Below are 14,112 nucleotides of genomic sequence, written 5' to 3'. Positions count from 1 at the left end.
TCTTCATATGGTCGGACGAACCGGTGTTAACATGTCATCCAGGTAAACCGCTACCTGTGGCACCACTCGGAGACTATTCTCCATCACTTACTGAAATATGGCACATGCAGAGGAAACTCCGAAGGGAAAGCTAGTGTACTCGTCCAAACCCGTGTGTGTTGATGGTCACGTATTTCCTTGAAGCTGGGTCCAAAACCAATTGTAGATAAGCGTGGCTCATGTCGAGCTTGGTGAAGGTATACCCTCTGCTGGGCTGAGCGTACAAGTCCTCGATCTTAGGCGCGGGGTAACGATCTAAATGGGACATAATCTCGGCAAAGACGGACAGAACAATCAGGCTTCATGACTGGCACAACCGGCGCAGCCCAATCTGCGAATTACACCAGGCAGATGATCCCTAACCGCTCCAGACGGTCCAATTCTGTATCCACCTTTGGCTTCTGCGTACATGGGACGGGCCCGAAAATACAGTGGCTGGGCTTCGTGTCCACTGAAATCTTGGCTGAGGCTCCTCGGATGGTACAGAATCCTTCTTTAAAATTCCCCGGAAAATGCGCCAATACCACGTCCGGCCCGTTGGGGTACATGCGGCACACTGGATGCCAGTCGAGCCGAAGCCATTTCAGCCAATCCCACCCCAGCAAACTGGGGCCCGAACCTTTCACTCCCATTAATGGTAGGTTGGCTGACTGCGCTCTGTATTCCATGGGAACCTTAAGAGCTGCCTGTGATCTCTAAACGCTCCCCCGTGTATGTTGCCAGCCGTGCGTCGGTGTCCTTCAATGCCAAAGCGCGGATCCGGTCTTAAGTGCAGCAGCTGATTACTGAGACCATGGCCATGGTATTGAGCTCCACCTGTGTAGGAAAATCGTTGGTCTGGACCGTCACCTGAACGGACGCTACTTGTGTTGTCGAGATACAGTAAAAGGCGGTGGGGTCTCTCCGCCTAGTCGTCCACGAAATGGGTCTTCCCCCTGGAACGGTCATCGGGGGTGTCGTGGCTGGCAGGCTTCCACTCTGGCGCCTGTTTCTCTGGGTACTGCCGCGTCTGCAGGTCAGGAGCCTCCCGTGCGGGGGAGTGATGGCGTCACTCAACGGGAAAGCATTATCCCTGGTGGTCATTAGGAGTGCGCCCCCAATGGCTGGAATTCTGAACGACAGCACGGAAAGGGGGTGCTCTGTGCCCAGCTGGGCACCCTAATTTGAGGACAGCCATTCTTCGATGCTCCTGGACTCCGCATCCTCTTGGGACAAAGCTATTTTGATTGCTTTCTTCAGGTCGAGATGTGCCCCCCCAATAAGCGTTCTTGGGTCTTCGTACCACGGATGCAGCAGACAGGTCTTTGGATAATGTCGGACCGAAATCGATGAGCTTCCGTAAATGGCCCAGGAATTCGTTCACAGACCCTCCCTGGTGTTGGGCGGCCATGTGGAAATGAAAACGGTGGACAATCAGCGGCGGTTTGGGATCAAAATGGTTGCTCACCAGAGACCAATTCTGCAAACTGGCAGGTGTCAGGTGAATCCGGAAACATTAGACTCTTGATGTTGCTGTAAGTGTCTGGCCCGCAGACCGCCAGGAGGGTCATCGTTTGCCTGTCATCCCTGACAATGCCATTTAGTGCATTCGCTCGATACATTGGGTTCCAGTCACCCGTCTCGATGTCGAACACCTCCAACTTCCCGATCAGTGGCATACCCACAGCCTGGATATAGATCTCCTGAGACCTAGTTGCGGTCAGCCTGTTCTCGAGGAAATAGCATCTCCTGCAGCTCCACCTTACCCTCGTCACCAATGTAAAGTCCCAGGCAAGCGATCACTCGGAAGTGATGACTGGAAGAAACTCACTATTTATTATATCCATTATATTACACCTCCTACGCCCCAAAGGGTCTCCCGCACCCGGCCCACACTTGGGCCATAGTATTTATGCCCCAGAGGTCCCTGGATTAAGGGGGTAGCTCGGGCTCTGAGGTTGCTGATCCGCTGGCCTCCTGTATGGTTATAACAGGCGGGAACCCTCACAACTTTTAAGAAGTATTTAGATAAGCACTTGAAATGCCATTGCATACAAGGCTACAGACCAAGTGCTGGAAAATGGGATTGGAATAAATAGGTGCTTGATGGTCATTGTGGACTTGATGGGCAGAAGATCATAGATCATAACTATGTAAACAAATAAATTCTCAACCCTCCTGATTTTTTTTGCCAAATACCCTAAACCCGTTCCTTGGTAATACAGAATTTGTATATTGCTGAAGATAGAAACATGTTGCTGAAGCTTTTCATCTTGCATTCAGGTTAAACTAAAGAGTGCCAACTTTCAGATAAACACAACAATTTATACTGCAGGAGAAAAGTGGTGCTGGTTGGTTGGAGAAAGCAACGGGAAAATGTAGGTTCCTCAAACTCCTGGATAATTCATTGAATGGTGTGAGACTTGAACATAGTCCTTTTGTTTGCAGAGAATGGGTCTCTGCATTTTAATGTCTGTCACACAGAGCAAGTATACCTGAGCCATGTTACAAGCTTGACAGATTGTCTTGTTGGATGTTAGTATAGCTATTAGCACTTTCAGGATAGTTCAACAAGTGCTCTCCAATCACTGAGAAAAGGAGGAGATATTAGGTAATAGTAAAAATAATAATCTTTAAGTTGGCTTACATTATTAACACTGCAATGAAGTTGCTAATCAAGAGCCTGGTCAAACAGGTTCAGTTCTAAAAGGAGGGGGTCAGAGGGGCCAGGGAGAGAATTCCAGAACACGGGGCTGACGCAGCTGAAGGCACGACCAATGATGTTCGGAATTAAGTCGGGGGGGGGGTGGGAGCACTGGCACAAGGCCAGAACTGGAAGAGCAACAAGATTTTAGCATTGATGGTTGTAGGAGGTTACAGAGCTGGGGAGCGGCAAGGCCGCAGAAGTACTTGAACAGGAGGATGAGAATTTTAAAACTGGGCTATGTCATGGGACTGTGCCTTGAAGAAATGTTTTCGCCTTATCATATGGCTTCAGTGATGTCATTGTGTGGGTGGAGCTGGGCTGTGGCTCTAGGTTTTTACTTTTGTTTTTGAGTTGGTTTTACTTTCGCTTTGAGTTTTAACTTGTTTGTACAGCACAGGCTGAAACAAGAAGTGTCTATCCGCATTTTAAAAGCTGTTTCCAGTCTGCTTGATAATTTGAAAAGAAATAATCGTTTTCTGGAAGGCATTCAACCCTGCTGTTTTGGAAAGGAAACAAGGGCATCCAATCCAGGTCTTGAGTGCCGTGTGCTGGGCCACACCTTTGAAAAGGGGTTTCTGGTTTATGGGATCTTGTTATTAAATTGGAACAGCTTAAGGGGGGAATTTATTAAGGGTTATACATAGAGTACTGTAGCAGTGTGGGGTATTTACATTGGTAGTTGATAAAAATGCCTACTGTGTGTGTTTATAAAAATGTTAACTAAATTTGTAGAATAAAGCTTGTTTTTGATTAAAAGTGCTTTAAGCCTCTGTTGAATAACACCTGAAAGGCAGGCCCTTGTGCTCATCGTAACCAAAATCAATCAACAGTGTAGGTCAGGTGGACTCCATGATATACTTTGGAGTTTTCTAAACACTGGCCCATACCAGCTATTATAAAATCATAGAATTTACAGTGCAGAAGGAGGCCATTTGGCCCATCAAGTCTGCACCGGCCCTTGGAAAGAGCACCCTACTTAAACCCACACCCTCCACCCTATTCCTGTAACCCAGTAATCCAACCTAACCTTTTTGGACACTAAGGGAAATTTAGCATGGCCAATCCACCTAACCAGCACGTCATTGGACTGTGGGAGGAAACTGGAGCACCCGGAGGAAACCCACGCAGTCACGGGGAGAACGAGCATGAGAACGAGAACGGGACACGGGCTATGGAAGAGAAAAACCTCAGTTTGACAGTTTTCCCAACTGGGTGAAGAAAATGGTACTCCGTACCCGATAAGGAGTTCCCAGGAGCTGGAGTAGGGATATGGACTGTGGTAAACATTTTTGACTGGAGGAGAGAGAGACACCATTAAAACTAAATCTCAACAGGATACCCAAGAAAGGCAATCCTTCCATTTCTCTACTTCAAATATAAACCATTTTGTTACCTTCCACCAAGTTGAGGTTTACAGCACTCAAGTAAATAGCCCCAATTAGCTTAAGATTTTTTATTGAACAATTAATTGAATGAATCACAGTAGAATGGAAGACAAAATAAGGAGCTATGGTCGCGTGAGGCATTTAGGAGCACCAATCATTTCGCTGCAAACAACCCCACCATGGGCCTGCAGAGACAGATTACTGAAAGGGCACAAGCTCAATCAGCCCAATGCGACTTTGGCAATGCTCATCATTGAAAAAGAAAAGGGTGTTTGAGGAATCAGTATTGTTGGGTCAAAGGAGTTGCCGAATAAAGAATTGGATGACAAGGTCAGAAAAAGCAATGCAATGGCAGAGCGAAAATCTAGTTAATCTGCATCAGCATAGCACCGTGAACATTGTAAAACACAAGGTGCTTCATCAACGTAAAATTGGACAAAAATGGATCACAAGCTTCGCTTATGATAAGGGAAACTAAAAAGTTTAAGGAATATTAAAAGTGGAGGGAGGCAGCAGGAGAGAGATTTAATATGAGGGAATTCCAAGAAGCCAAAGCGCCCAGCCACTAACTGTGGGGAAATGGAAAGAAGCCAGGATTCCTTTAGTAAACCTAACCCCCACAAACATCCTGATTTTCTTCAGGTTTCTCTAGGCCCAACATTCTCCTGCAGGAGCTGCTGGAAAGGGGGAGGTTCCTAAAGCAACAGTAAACATAAAGGGTGGGGAGGAGACTGAAGCACCACAAGGTTCAATATCACATACCACAGCTTTATCTACAGCTTGCCACATAGGCGGGGCTGATGGACTCAAGAATATTACTGAACACTAGCCCGGTGGCGGCACTGGGGATCTGGGGCAATGGAGGAGGTAAAAGGTGGAGGGTGCGTCGGTCTGGACCCTGATTTGCAATAACCACAGGTTCGCACCGGGCAGGACGGATGGCGGGTTCTGGAGCTGGCAGAGAACAGGAATTAGAAGGATGGGAGATCTATTCATAGACGGGAGTTTTCCCAGTCTGAAGGCGCTGGAGGATAAGTTCAAGTTGCCGCCGGGGAATGGTTTCAGATATTTGCAAGTGCGGGACTTTCTGAGGAAACGGGTGTTGGCTTTCCCGCTCTTGCCACCACGGGGGATACAGGACAGAGTAGTCTCCGGCACCTGGGTGGGGGAGGGGAAGGTGTCAGATATCTATCAGGAGTTGTTGGAGGCGGAGGAAACCCCGGTGGAGGAAGTGAAGGGCAAGTGGGAGGAGCAGCTAGGTGGAGAGTTGGAGGCGGGTCTATGGGCGGACACCCTAAGCAGGGTTAATTTCTCCTCATCATGTGCCAGGCTCAGTTTAATACAGTTTAAAGTGGTACACCGGGAACACATGACGGCGGAGAGAATGAGCAAGTTTTTCGGGGTGGAAGATAGATGTGCGAGGTGTGCAGGAAGCCCAGCAAACCATGTCCGCATGTTCTGGACATGCCCAAAGCTTAGAGGGTTTTGGCAGGGTTTTGCTAAAGCAATGTCCAGGGTGCTAGACACGCGGATGGTGCAGAGTCCGGAGGTAGCGATCTTTGGAGTGTCAGAAGATCCGGGAGTTCAGGGAGCGAAAGAGGCCGATGTTTCGGCCTTTGCCTCCCTGGTAGATCCTTTTAATGTGGAGGGACTCGAAGCCCCCGAGTGTGGAGACTTGGGTCAGTGACATGGCTGGGTTCTCAGGCTGGAGAAAATAAAGTTTGCCTTGAGAAGGTCAATGCTGGGGTTCTCTCGGAGGTGGCAGCCGTTCGTCGGCTTTCTCGGCGAAAATTAAAATGTCGGCAGAAGCAGCATTCCGAAGGGGGGGGGGGGGTTGGTGCAATATGGTTGAGGGATGTATAGAAGGGGTTGGGTGGGTAATGTCTTTTTATTACCATGTTGATGTTTATGTTATTATTATTGCGTTTGTTATTGTTATAAAAATTTTGCAAATACTTCAATTAAAATATTTTTGAAAAAAAGAATATTACTGAAAGAAATTCAGGCAAAACGGGACTGGGTTCGCTTAATCGGTGGCCAAAACCTAAAGGTAGAGAATCAAGCAAATCAGCTAAAGGGCATTGTTTCAAAATATCCCGCAAACGGGATTTGAAATCCATTACTTTAATGTCGGCAAATTGAGAGGTGCGAAAGATAAGGAAGCCCTTTAAACAGTCCCTTTCCTTTTCCACTTGGACACCGCATTGCCCGGCTATTTGTCCTGACTATCTAGGGTCACACCAAGTGCACTTCATTCCCAAACCACTTTCACTAGGGGCAGCACGGTAGCATGGTGGTTAGCACAATTGCTTTACAGCTCCAGGGTCCCAGGTTCAATTCCCGGCTTGGTTCACCGTCTGTGTGGAGTCTGCACGTTCTCCCCGTGTCTGCGTGGGTTTCCTCCGGGTGCTCCGGTTTCCTCCCACAGTCCAAATATGTGCAAGTTAGGTGGATTGGTCATGCTAAAATTGTCCTTAGTGTCCAAGATTGCCCTTAGTGTTGGGTCGGGTTACTGGGTTATGGGGATAGGGTGGGGGTGTGGGATTAGGTAGGGTGCTCTTTCAAAGAGCCGGTGCAGACTCGATGGGCCGAATGGCCTCCTTCTGCACTGTAAATTCTATGATTTTCTATGAAATCTACACCTGAAGGGCAGCATGGTGGCGCAATTGGTTAGCACGGTTGCCTCACGCCACCGAGGTCCCAGGTTCGATCCTGGCCCTGGGTCACTGTCCATGTGGAGTTTGCACGTTCTCGCCGTGTTTGCGTGGGTTTCGTCCCCACAACACAAAGATGTGCAGGGTAGGTGGATTGGCCATGCTAAATTGCCCCTTAATTGGGTAAAAATGAATTGGATACTCTAAATGTACTAAAAAGAAAATCTACACTCGATACTCCTAGTTTCTCCAGGTATTTATTACCCTGCCTTCATTTACAATTATTGAAGGAGGGGGGGTGGAGTTAGGATCAAATCAGTAGTGACCTGATTGAATTGCAGAGCAGCCTCAAGGACCTACAGCTGCTCCTACTTTGCGCGTTTGTTTCATTTGTCTCTTCAATGTCTTAATGTTTCTATGTACTACTTGTTGGGCAAGGCTATACAGGGATATAGAGGACAATGGCTGAAGGTTTACAGGTAAAGACCAACAATACTCCAGATGGAACGCGGATCAGGCTTGAGGGGCTGAATGGTCAACCGTCCCATGTCCCAAATGCTTTTACTCTAATTTTGCACCACTTCACTCTGACTTTCTACCGGTGGGAGTTAATTTTGGGGGTGATAGAGAAAAATCAGAGGAAGATGAGGTGCAATGGACTGCAAGCAGCTTCAGTTAACTATTGCAGCCTAGTGACAGGCAGAACATTGCAGTCACTCAAACATCCTCACAAAAGTAAAATTCCATTAAAAACACAAGTTAAAAATTCAAACCCTGCTCCTTGCTGTTCCTAAGCTGTTTTCTGTGCCGATTCTATCAACCTGCAGGAAAACTGATCATAGTAAATGTCAGCTTACTGAGCCCAGTAAACAGGACTCTTAATTACCAATCTTTAAGTCTTCCCATTGCTAAAGCAGAAAAACAACAGTTCCACTGTAAGCTTCTCGCCCAATACTGGTACACGACTACTGCTCACATGTGGTTCTCACCTGGTCACTCCCTGGCTTCATAACTGAACGTGCCTTACTCCGACGAACTACTGAGTGGCTCTTCCCTACAGTCCCTGCCCTCTTCCTCTGTGCCAATCCAATTTCCCTGGACAATTTAACACTTGCATCCTCCTCGGGCTTAACGTGAGATTCCAGCCTCGCCTCATCACTGCCTCCGGCTGTTGACTCTTTACTTCTTGGCTTGATGTTCCGTTTTGTGGCACCCACATCCGGCGATACCACCAGTCCGCAGTTTGCCACCTTCCGATAGTTCAGCTTTCTGACCGTCCGTCCGCTGGATTTGAGCATATGCGTTCGGACTGGCAGTGCAGCCACTGCCTCAGGGGGCTTGCTCTGAATGGACGTCCTCGTCACTCTCCGACTCTGAAGCTCCTGCGACAGGAGGAGGGAGGCAGCCTGCGAGACAGACAGCTGCTGGCTACGCTGACCCAGTCTGTGGGCTGGTGGGACTGCCTGTGGCTGAGGTGATCTACCTTGGACGGACATTCTAGTCACTCTCCTACTCCGAAGTCCAATGCATAACTCCTGGGCCAGCAGAAGTGAGGCCGCTTCGGGTGTTGGCAGTTGTTGGCCCCTGCTCACCCCTCCTCCACCTACAATAGCTGAAAGCATGACTTCTTTTGGACAGGTCTCCTCAGTTGGGAGGAATGGGTGGGGGAGGGATTTACACTGTAGATGCTTAGGCACACATTTTACACAGCAATACCTATAAAAAAAACAAAAATAAACTGTAGAATCCCTTGAAATGATTCCCAACTCTAAACTTAGAATAACTCAAAAATTAACACGTCAAATATAGAAGCTAGTGAATGTAAGAATGATATTCCAGAGTAAGGCTATTTGCCCCTTCGTGCCTGGTCAGCCATTCAGCATCGCCGTGGCTGATTTCCTTCAATCGTACTTTCCCACACCTCCCCATATTCCTTATGACGCAAGGCCAATCGAGCCCCATCTTGATAATAGTCAGTGACTGAATATCCACAGCCCTCTGGGGTAGAGAATTCCAAAGAGTCACAAGCCTCCAAGTGGAGAAATTGCACAGTCCAAAATGGCCAACCCCTTATTCGGAGATTGTGACCCCCCACCCCATGTTAAAGATTCATGGAACTGTGCTGGTCGTCTATCCTGTTAAACCCTTTAAGCATTTTTTTTCAATTAGATCACCTCTCATTCTTCTAAACTCAGGAACCAATCTAGTGAACCTTCATTAAACCCCCTCCAAAGCAAGTATATCGCACCTTAGGGAAAGAAATCAATAATGTACACATTGCTCCAGGAGTGGTCTTACTGTAGCTTTATTTTTAAGGCTGATCTGTTCTTAAAATCTAGTCAGGTTTTGAGTTTAGCATTTAATTTAAATTTTAATCCTAACTTGTACTTTCTTCCACAATGTTAGGCAGGGATAAACAAGTTCCTTGCTAGTGGCAGCTACACAGTTAATCAGGTGGCTAGTTCGAACTGGTTACACTGTCAGTAGGGCTCGACTCTGTGCTTTTGGAATATTTCCCAGTCTAAATGCAGGAGGCATGAAGCCCATTTCTCTGGCCGACTGCTTCAATCAGGGAACCTAGTGAGTGAGGGAAAGACCATGCAGCAAGGTGCTGTTCTGGTACTTCACAAAAACAAGGAGCAATCCAAGAACGAGCGAGGCCAGAGAGCCAAGTCGAGAGGCATTTGTTAGGGGGGGAGGCAGCTTGGTAAGTTTTACGGTTTCCCTCCTTCTAAGGTAGGGCAGGGACCAGGTAAATATAAATACTGTATTACCGTTATAGCTGAACTAAACTGCTTGACATAATTACAAATGATCCCGAATAAATATTTGAATAAAATAAATCTAGTCTGCGAAACAGAAGAGCAGTTTTGCATCTGGACTGCAGAGATGGGAACAGGTACATTGAGGGATAAAGAGAATAGTTCCACAGGTAACACCAGAAGGATGGCAGAATTGTTAAATAATTATTTTATTTCAGTGCTTACCAGGGAGATAGAACAAGTGGACTTGACACTAGGGATCGGTGCTGGGACCTCAGCTATTCACAATACATATTATTGATTTGGATGAGGGAACAAAATGTATCATCTCAAAGTTTGCAGATGATACCAAGTTGGGTAGGAGGGTGAACTGTGACGAAGATGCAGGGATCCTACAGCATGATCTGGACATGTTGGGCGAGTGGGCAAATCAATGACAGATGCAATATAATTTGGATAAGTGTGAGGTTATTCACTTTGGAAACAAAAACAGGAAGGCAGGTTACTGCCAGAATGGTTGTAAATTGGGAGAGGGGAGTGTGCAGCGGGACCTGGTGTCCTTGTGCACCAGTCCCTGAAGGTAAGCATGCAGGTGCAGCAGGCGGTAAAGAAGGCTAATGGTATGTTGGCCTTCATCGCGAGAGGTTTCGAGTATAGAAGCAGGGTCCCTTGGTGAGGCCACACCTAGAATAGTGTGTGCAGTTTTGGTCTCCTTCTCTGAGGAAGGATGTCCTTGCTCTCGAGGGAGTGCAGCGAAGGTTTACCAGACTGACTCCTGGGATGGCGGGACTGTCATATGAGGGGAGATTCGCCGGAGTTCAGAAGAATGAGGGGGGATCTCATAGAGACTTATAAAATTGACGGGACTAGACAGGGTAGATGCAGGGAAGATGTTACCAATGGTGGGTGTGTCCAGAACCAGGGGTCACAGTCTGAGGATTCAGGGTAAACCATTTCGCACAGATATAAGGAGACATTTCTTCACCCAGAGTGATGAGCCTGTGGAATTCATTACTACAATGTGGAGATGCCGGCATTGGACTGGCGTGAGCACAGTAAGAAGTCTTACAACACCAGGTTAAAGTCCAACAGGTTTGTTTCAAATCACTAGCTTTTGGAGCACAGCTCCTTCCTCAGGTGAATGTAGAGGTAGGTTCCAGAAACATATATATATATATAGACAAAGTCAAAGAATCAAGACAATGCTTTGAATGAGAGTCTTTGCAGGTAATTAAGTCTTTACAACCGAGCAACTGGAGAGAGGGATAATCCCAGGTTAAAGAGGTGTGAATTGTCTCAAACCAGGACAGTTGGTAGGATTTCGCAAGCCCAGGCCAGATGGTGGGGGTTGAATGTAATGCGACATGAATCCAAGGTCCCGGTTGAGGCCGTACTCATGTGTGCGGAACTTGGCTATAAATTTCTGCTCGCCAATTTTGCGTTGTCGCGCGTCCTGAAGGCCTCCTTGGAGAGCGCTTACCCGGAGATCAGAGGCAAAATGCTCTTGACTGCTGAAGTGTTCTCCGACTGGAAGGGAACATTCCTGCCTGGTGATTGTCGCGCGATGTCCGTTCATCCGTTGTCGCAGCGTCTGCATGGTCTCGCCAATGTACCACGCTTCGGGACATCCTTTCCTGCAGCATATGATGTAGACAACGTTGGCTGAGTCGCACAATTTATGTACCACATACCTGGTGGTGGTGTTCTCACGTGTAATGCTGGAACCCATGTCGATGATCTGGCAAGTCTTGCAGAGATTGCCATGGCAGGGTTGTGTGGTATCGTGGTCGCTGTTCTGAAGACTGGGTAGTTTGCTACAAACAATGGTTTGTTTGAGGTTGCGCGGTTGAGGACGGTCACCTCAGCACTTCGCTTTACCGCAAGCCCACAGATGACCTCACGATGCTCCACTTCTCCAGCTTCCACCCTAGAATCATAGAATTTACAGTGCAGCAGTAGGCCACTCAGCCCATCGAGTCTGCATCGGCTCTTGGAAAGAGCACTCCACTCAAGCACGCACCTCCTCCACCCCATCCCCTTAACCCAGTAACCCCAATTAACCTTTTTTTGGACACTAAGGGCAATTTATCATGGCCAATCCACCTAACCCGCACATCTTTGGACTGTGGGAGGAAACCAGAGTCCCCGGAGGAAACCCACGCACACATGGGGAGAACGTGCAGATTCCACACAGACAGTGACCCAAGCCGGGAATCGATCCTGGGACCCTGGAGCTGTGAAGTAACTGTGCTAACCACCATGCTACCGTGCTACCCTAAACACATTGAAGAAGTCATCCCGATGGACAAGCGCTCCGTATACACAGCATCTGCTCAGACGTGGAGGAGCGTAACAGACATCTACAGATGCTGAAAGATGCCCTCGTACGAACGGGATATGGCGCTCGACTCATCGACGCGCCACAGCAAAAAACTGCACCGACCTCCTCAGAAGACAAACATGGGACACAACCGACAGAATACCCTTCGTCGTCCAGTACTTCCCCGGAGCAGAGAAACTATGACATCTTCTTCGCAGCCTTCAACACGTCATCGATGAAGACGAACATCTTGCCAAGGTCATCCCCACACCTCCACTACTTGCCTTCAAACAATCGTGCAACCTCAAACAAACCATTGTTTGCAGCAAATTACCCAGCCTTCAGAACAGCGACCACGACACTACACAACCCTGCCATGGCAATCTCTGTAAGATGTGCCAGATCATCGATAAGGGTACCACCATTACACGTGAGAACACCACCCACCAGGTACGTGGTACATACTCGTGCGACTCGGCCAACGTTATCTACCTCATACGCTGCAGGAAAAGATGTCCCGAAGCGTGGTACATTGGTGAGGCCATGCAGACACTGTGACAATGGATGAACGGACATCGCGCAACAATCACCAGGCAGGAATGTTCCCTTCCAGTCGGGGAACACATTCTCAGTCAAGGGCATTCAGCCTCTGATCTCCGGGTAAGCGTTCTCCAAGGCGGCCTGCAGGACGCGCGACAACGCAGAATCGCCGATAGCCAAGTTCCGCACACATAAGTACGGCCTCAACCGGGACCTTGGATTCATGTTGCATTATATTCACCCCCCCACCATCTGGCCTGGGCTTGCAAAATCCTAAGAACTGTCCTGGCTTGAGACAATTAACACCTCTTTAACCTGTGATTATCCCTCTCTCCAGTTGCTCCGTTTGGACCTGTAAAGAATTAATTACCTGCAAAGACTCACCTTCAAAGTATCGTCTTGCATCTTTGACTTTGCCTATATATATGTTTCTGGAACTTATCTCTTCATTCACCTGAGGAAGGAGCAGTGCTCCGAAAGCTAGTGATTCCAAACAAACCTGTTGCACTTCAACCTGGTGTTGTAAGACTTCATTATCACAGGAAGTAGTTGATGCTAAAACATTGAATATATTCAAGAGGCGGCTAGATATAGCATTTTGGGAGGATGGGAACAAAGGCTATGGGGAGAAAGCAGGATTAGGCTATTGAGTTGGATGATCAGCCATGTTCGTGATGAAGGGCGGAGCAGACTCGAAGGGCCAAAAGGCCTCCTCCTGCTCCTATCTTCTATGTATCTATGTGTGAATGAGGAGATGAGCAATGAGATAAGTATATTCAAAAATACAAAAGAGATATATTGAATTCACTAAACAAACTTAAATAGGATAAAGCTTCTAGTCCAGATAGATTGCACCCTCGTATTTTGGAAGAATCTAGTGAAGAAATAGAAACGGTATTGCTACTTGTATGTAATTTTAGAAAAGGTGTACCACCAGAGGAGTGGTGCATAGTTAATAATGTAATTCCGAAAGTTAAGAGGAGGAACAAATCTTTCCAAGGAATTATAGATCAATCTGCTTAACATTGGTGGTAGGAAAAATAATGGAATCCTTATTAGAGAGAACAGAAGCGTATCTAGAAATGAGAAACACAATAATGAATAGTCAAGCATGTATTTCAAAAGGGGAAATCCTGCTCATCCAAATCTTAATCAATTAATCGAAGAGGTAACAGAGAGTAGACAAGGGTAACACAGCAGATGTAATGTATCTGGATTTTGAAAAGACTAATAAGAGAATGCAGAGTCAGTGGAAGAATGGATTTCTAGTTAGGTTCAGGAGAGAAAGAAAGCAGAGGGTAATTATTCAAAGCGGCAGAAGGTGGGAAGTGGTGTTCCACATGGATCAGTGCGGGAATCACTGCAGTTCACAGTTTACAAACAATTTGGACTAGGGCATCAAAAACACAATTTCAAAATTTGCAGATGATACCACATTGGGCTGATAGCCAATCGGAATGAATTGCAGGAAGACATGAATAAACTTGCAAAATGGGCAAATACATCTCAAAACAGGTAAAAGTGAGGCACAATAATTCAGCTCAGACATGTAAAGAGTCACATGACTTGGAAGGCAAATGCCTGGGTGAGGTAGAGGAACAAGGGATCTCAGACTACAAAGACATCAATCATTAAAAGTTGTGCCACAGGTTGGCAAGCACATTTTTTAAAAAACAATCCAAGCATCTGGGTATGTTTTTAGAGCGACAGAATTGTAAAATAAAAA

General features: G+C 47.1%; 1 protein-coding gene across 6 annotated transcripts in view; it reads right to left on the bottom strand.

Moving 5' to 3' along the window:
- Positions 1-14,112, bottom strand: part of LOC140410498 (uncharacterized) — a 199,608-nt gene that overhangs the window by 78,729 nt on the left and 106,767 nt on the right. For 4 of the 6 annotated variants that reach the window (XM_072498645.1, XM_072498672.1, XM_072498652.1 and 1 more), the window contains one exon: positions 7,754-8,480. The exons of the other annotated variants lie outside the window; for them this stretch is intronic. In XM_072498645.1, coding sequence (XP_072354746.1) covers positions 7,754-8,480 — 727 coding nt within the window. The remainder of the gene's footprint in view (positions 1-7,753; positions 8,481-14,112) is intronic. 6 annotated transcript variants of the gene reach the window in all.

The sequence above is a fragment of the Scyliorhinus torazame genome, chromosome 1 (genome assembly GCF_047496885.1).
Source record: "Scyliorhinus torazame isolate Kashiwa2021f chromosome 1, sScyTor2.1, whole genome shotgun sequence".
Taxonomy (NCBI): domain Eukaryota; kingdom Metazoa; phylum Chordata; class Chondrichthyes; order Carcharhiniformes; family Scyliorhinidae; genus Scyliorhinus; species Scyliorhinus torazame.
The sequence above is the reverse complement of the archived record's forward strand: the minus strand, read 5'-3'. Positions and strand labels throughout refer to the sequence as shown.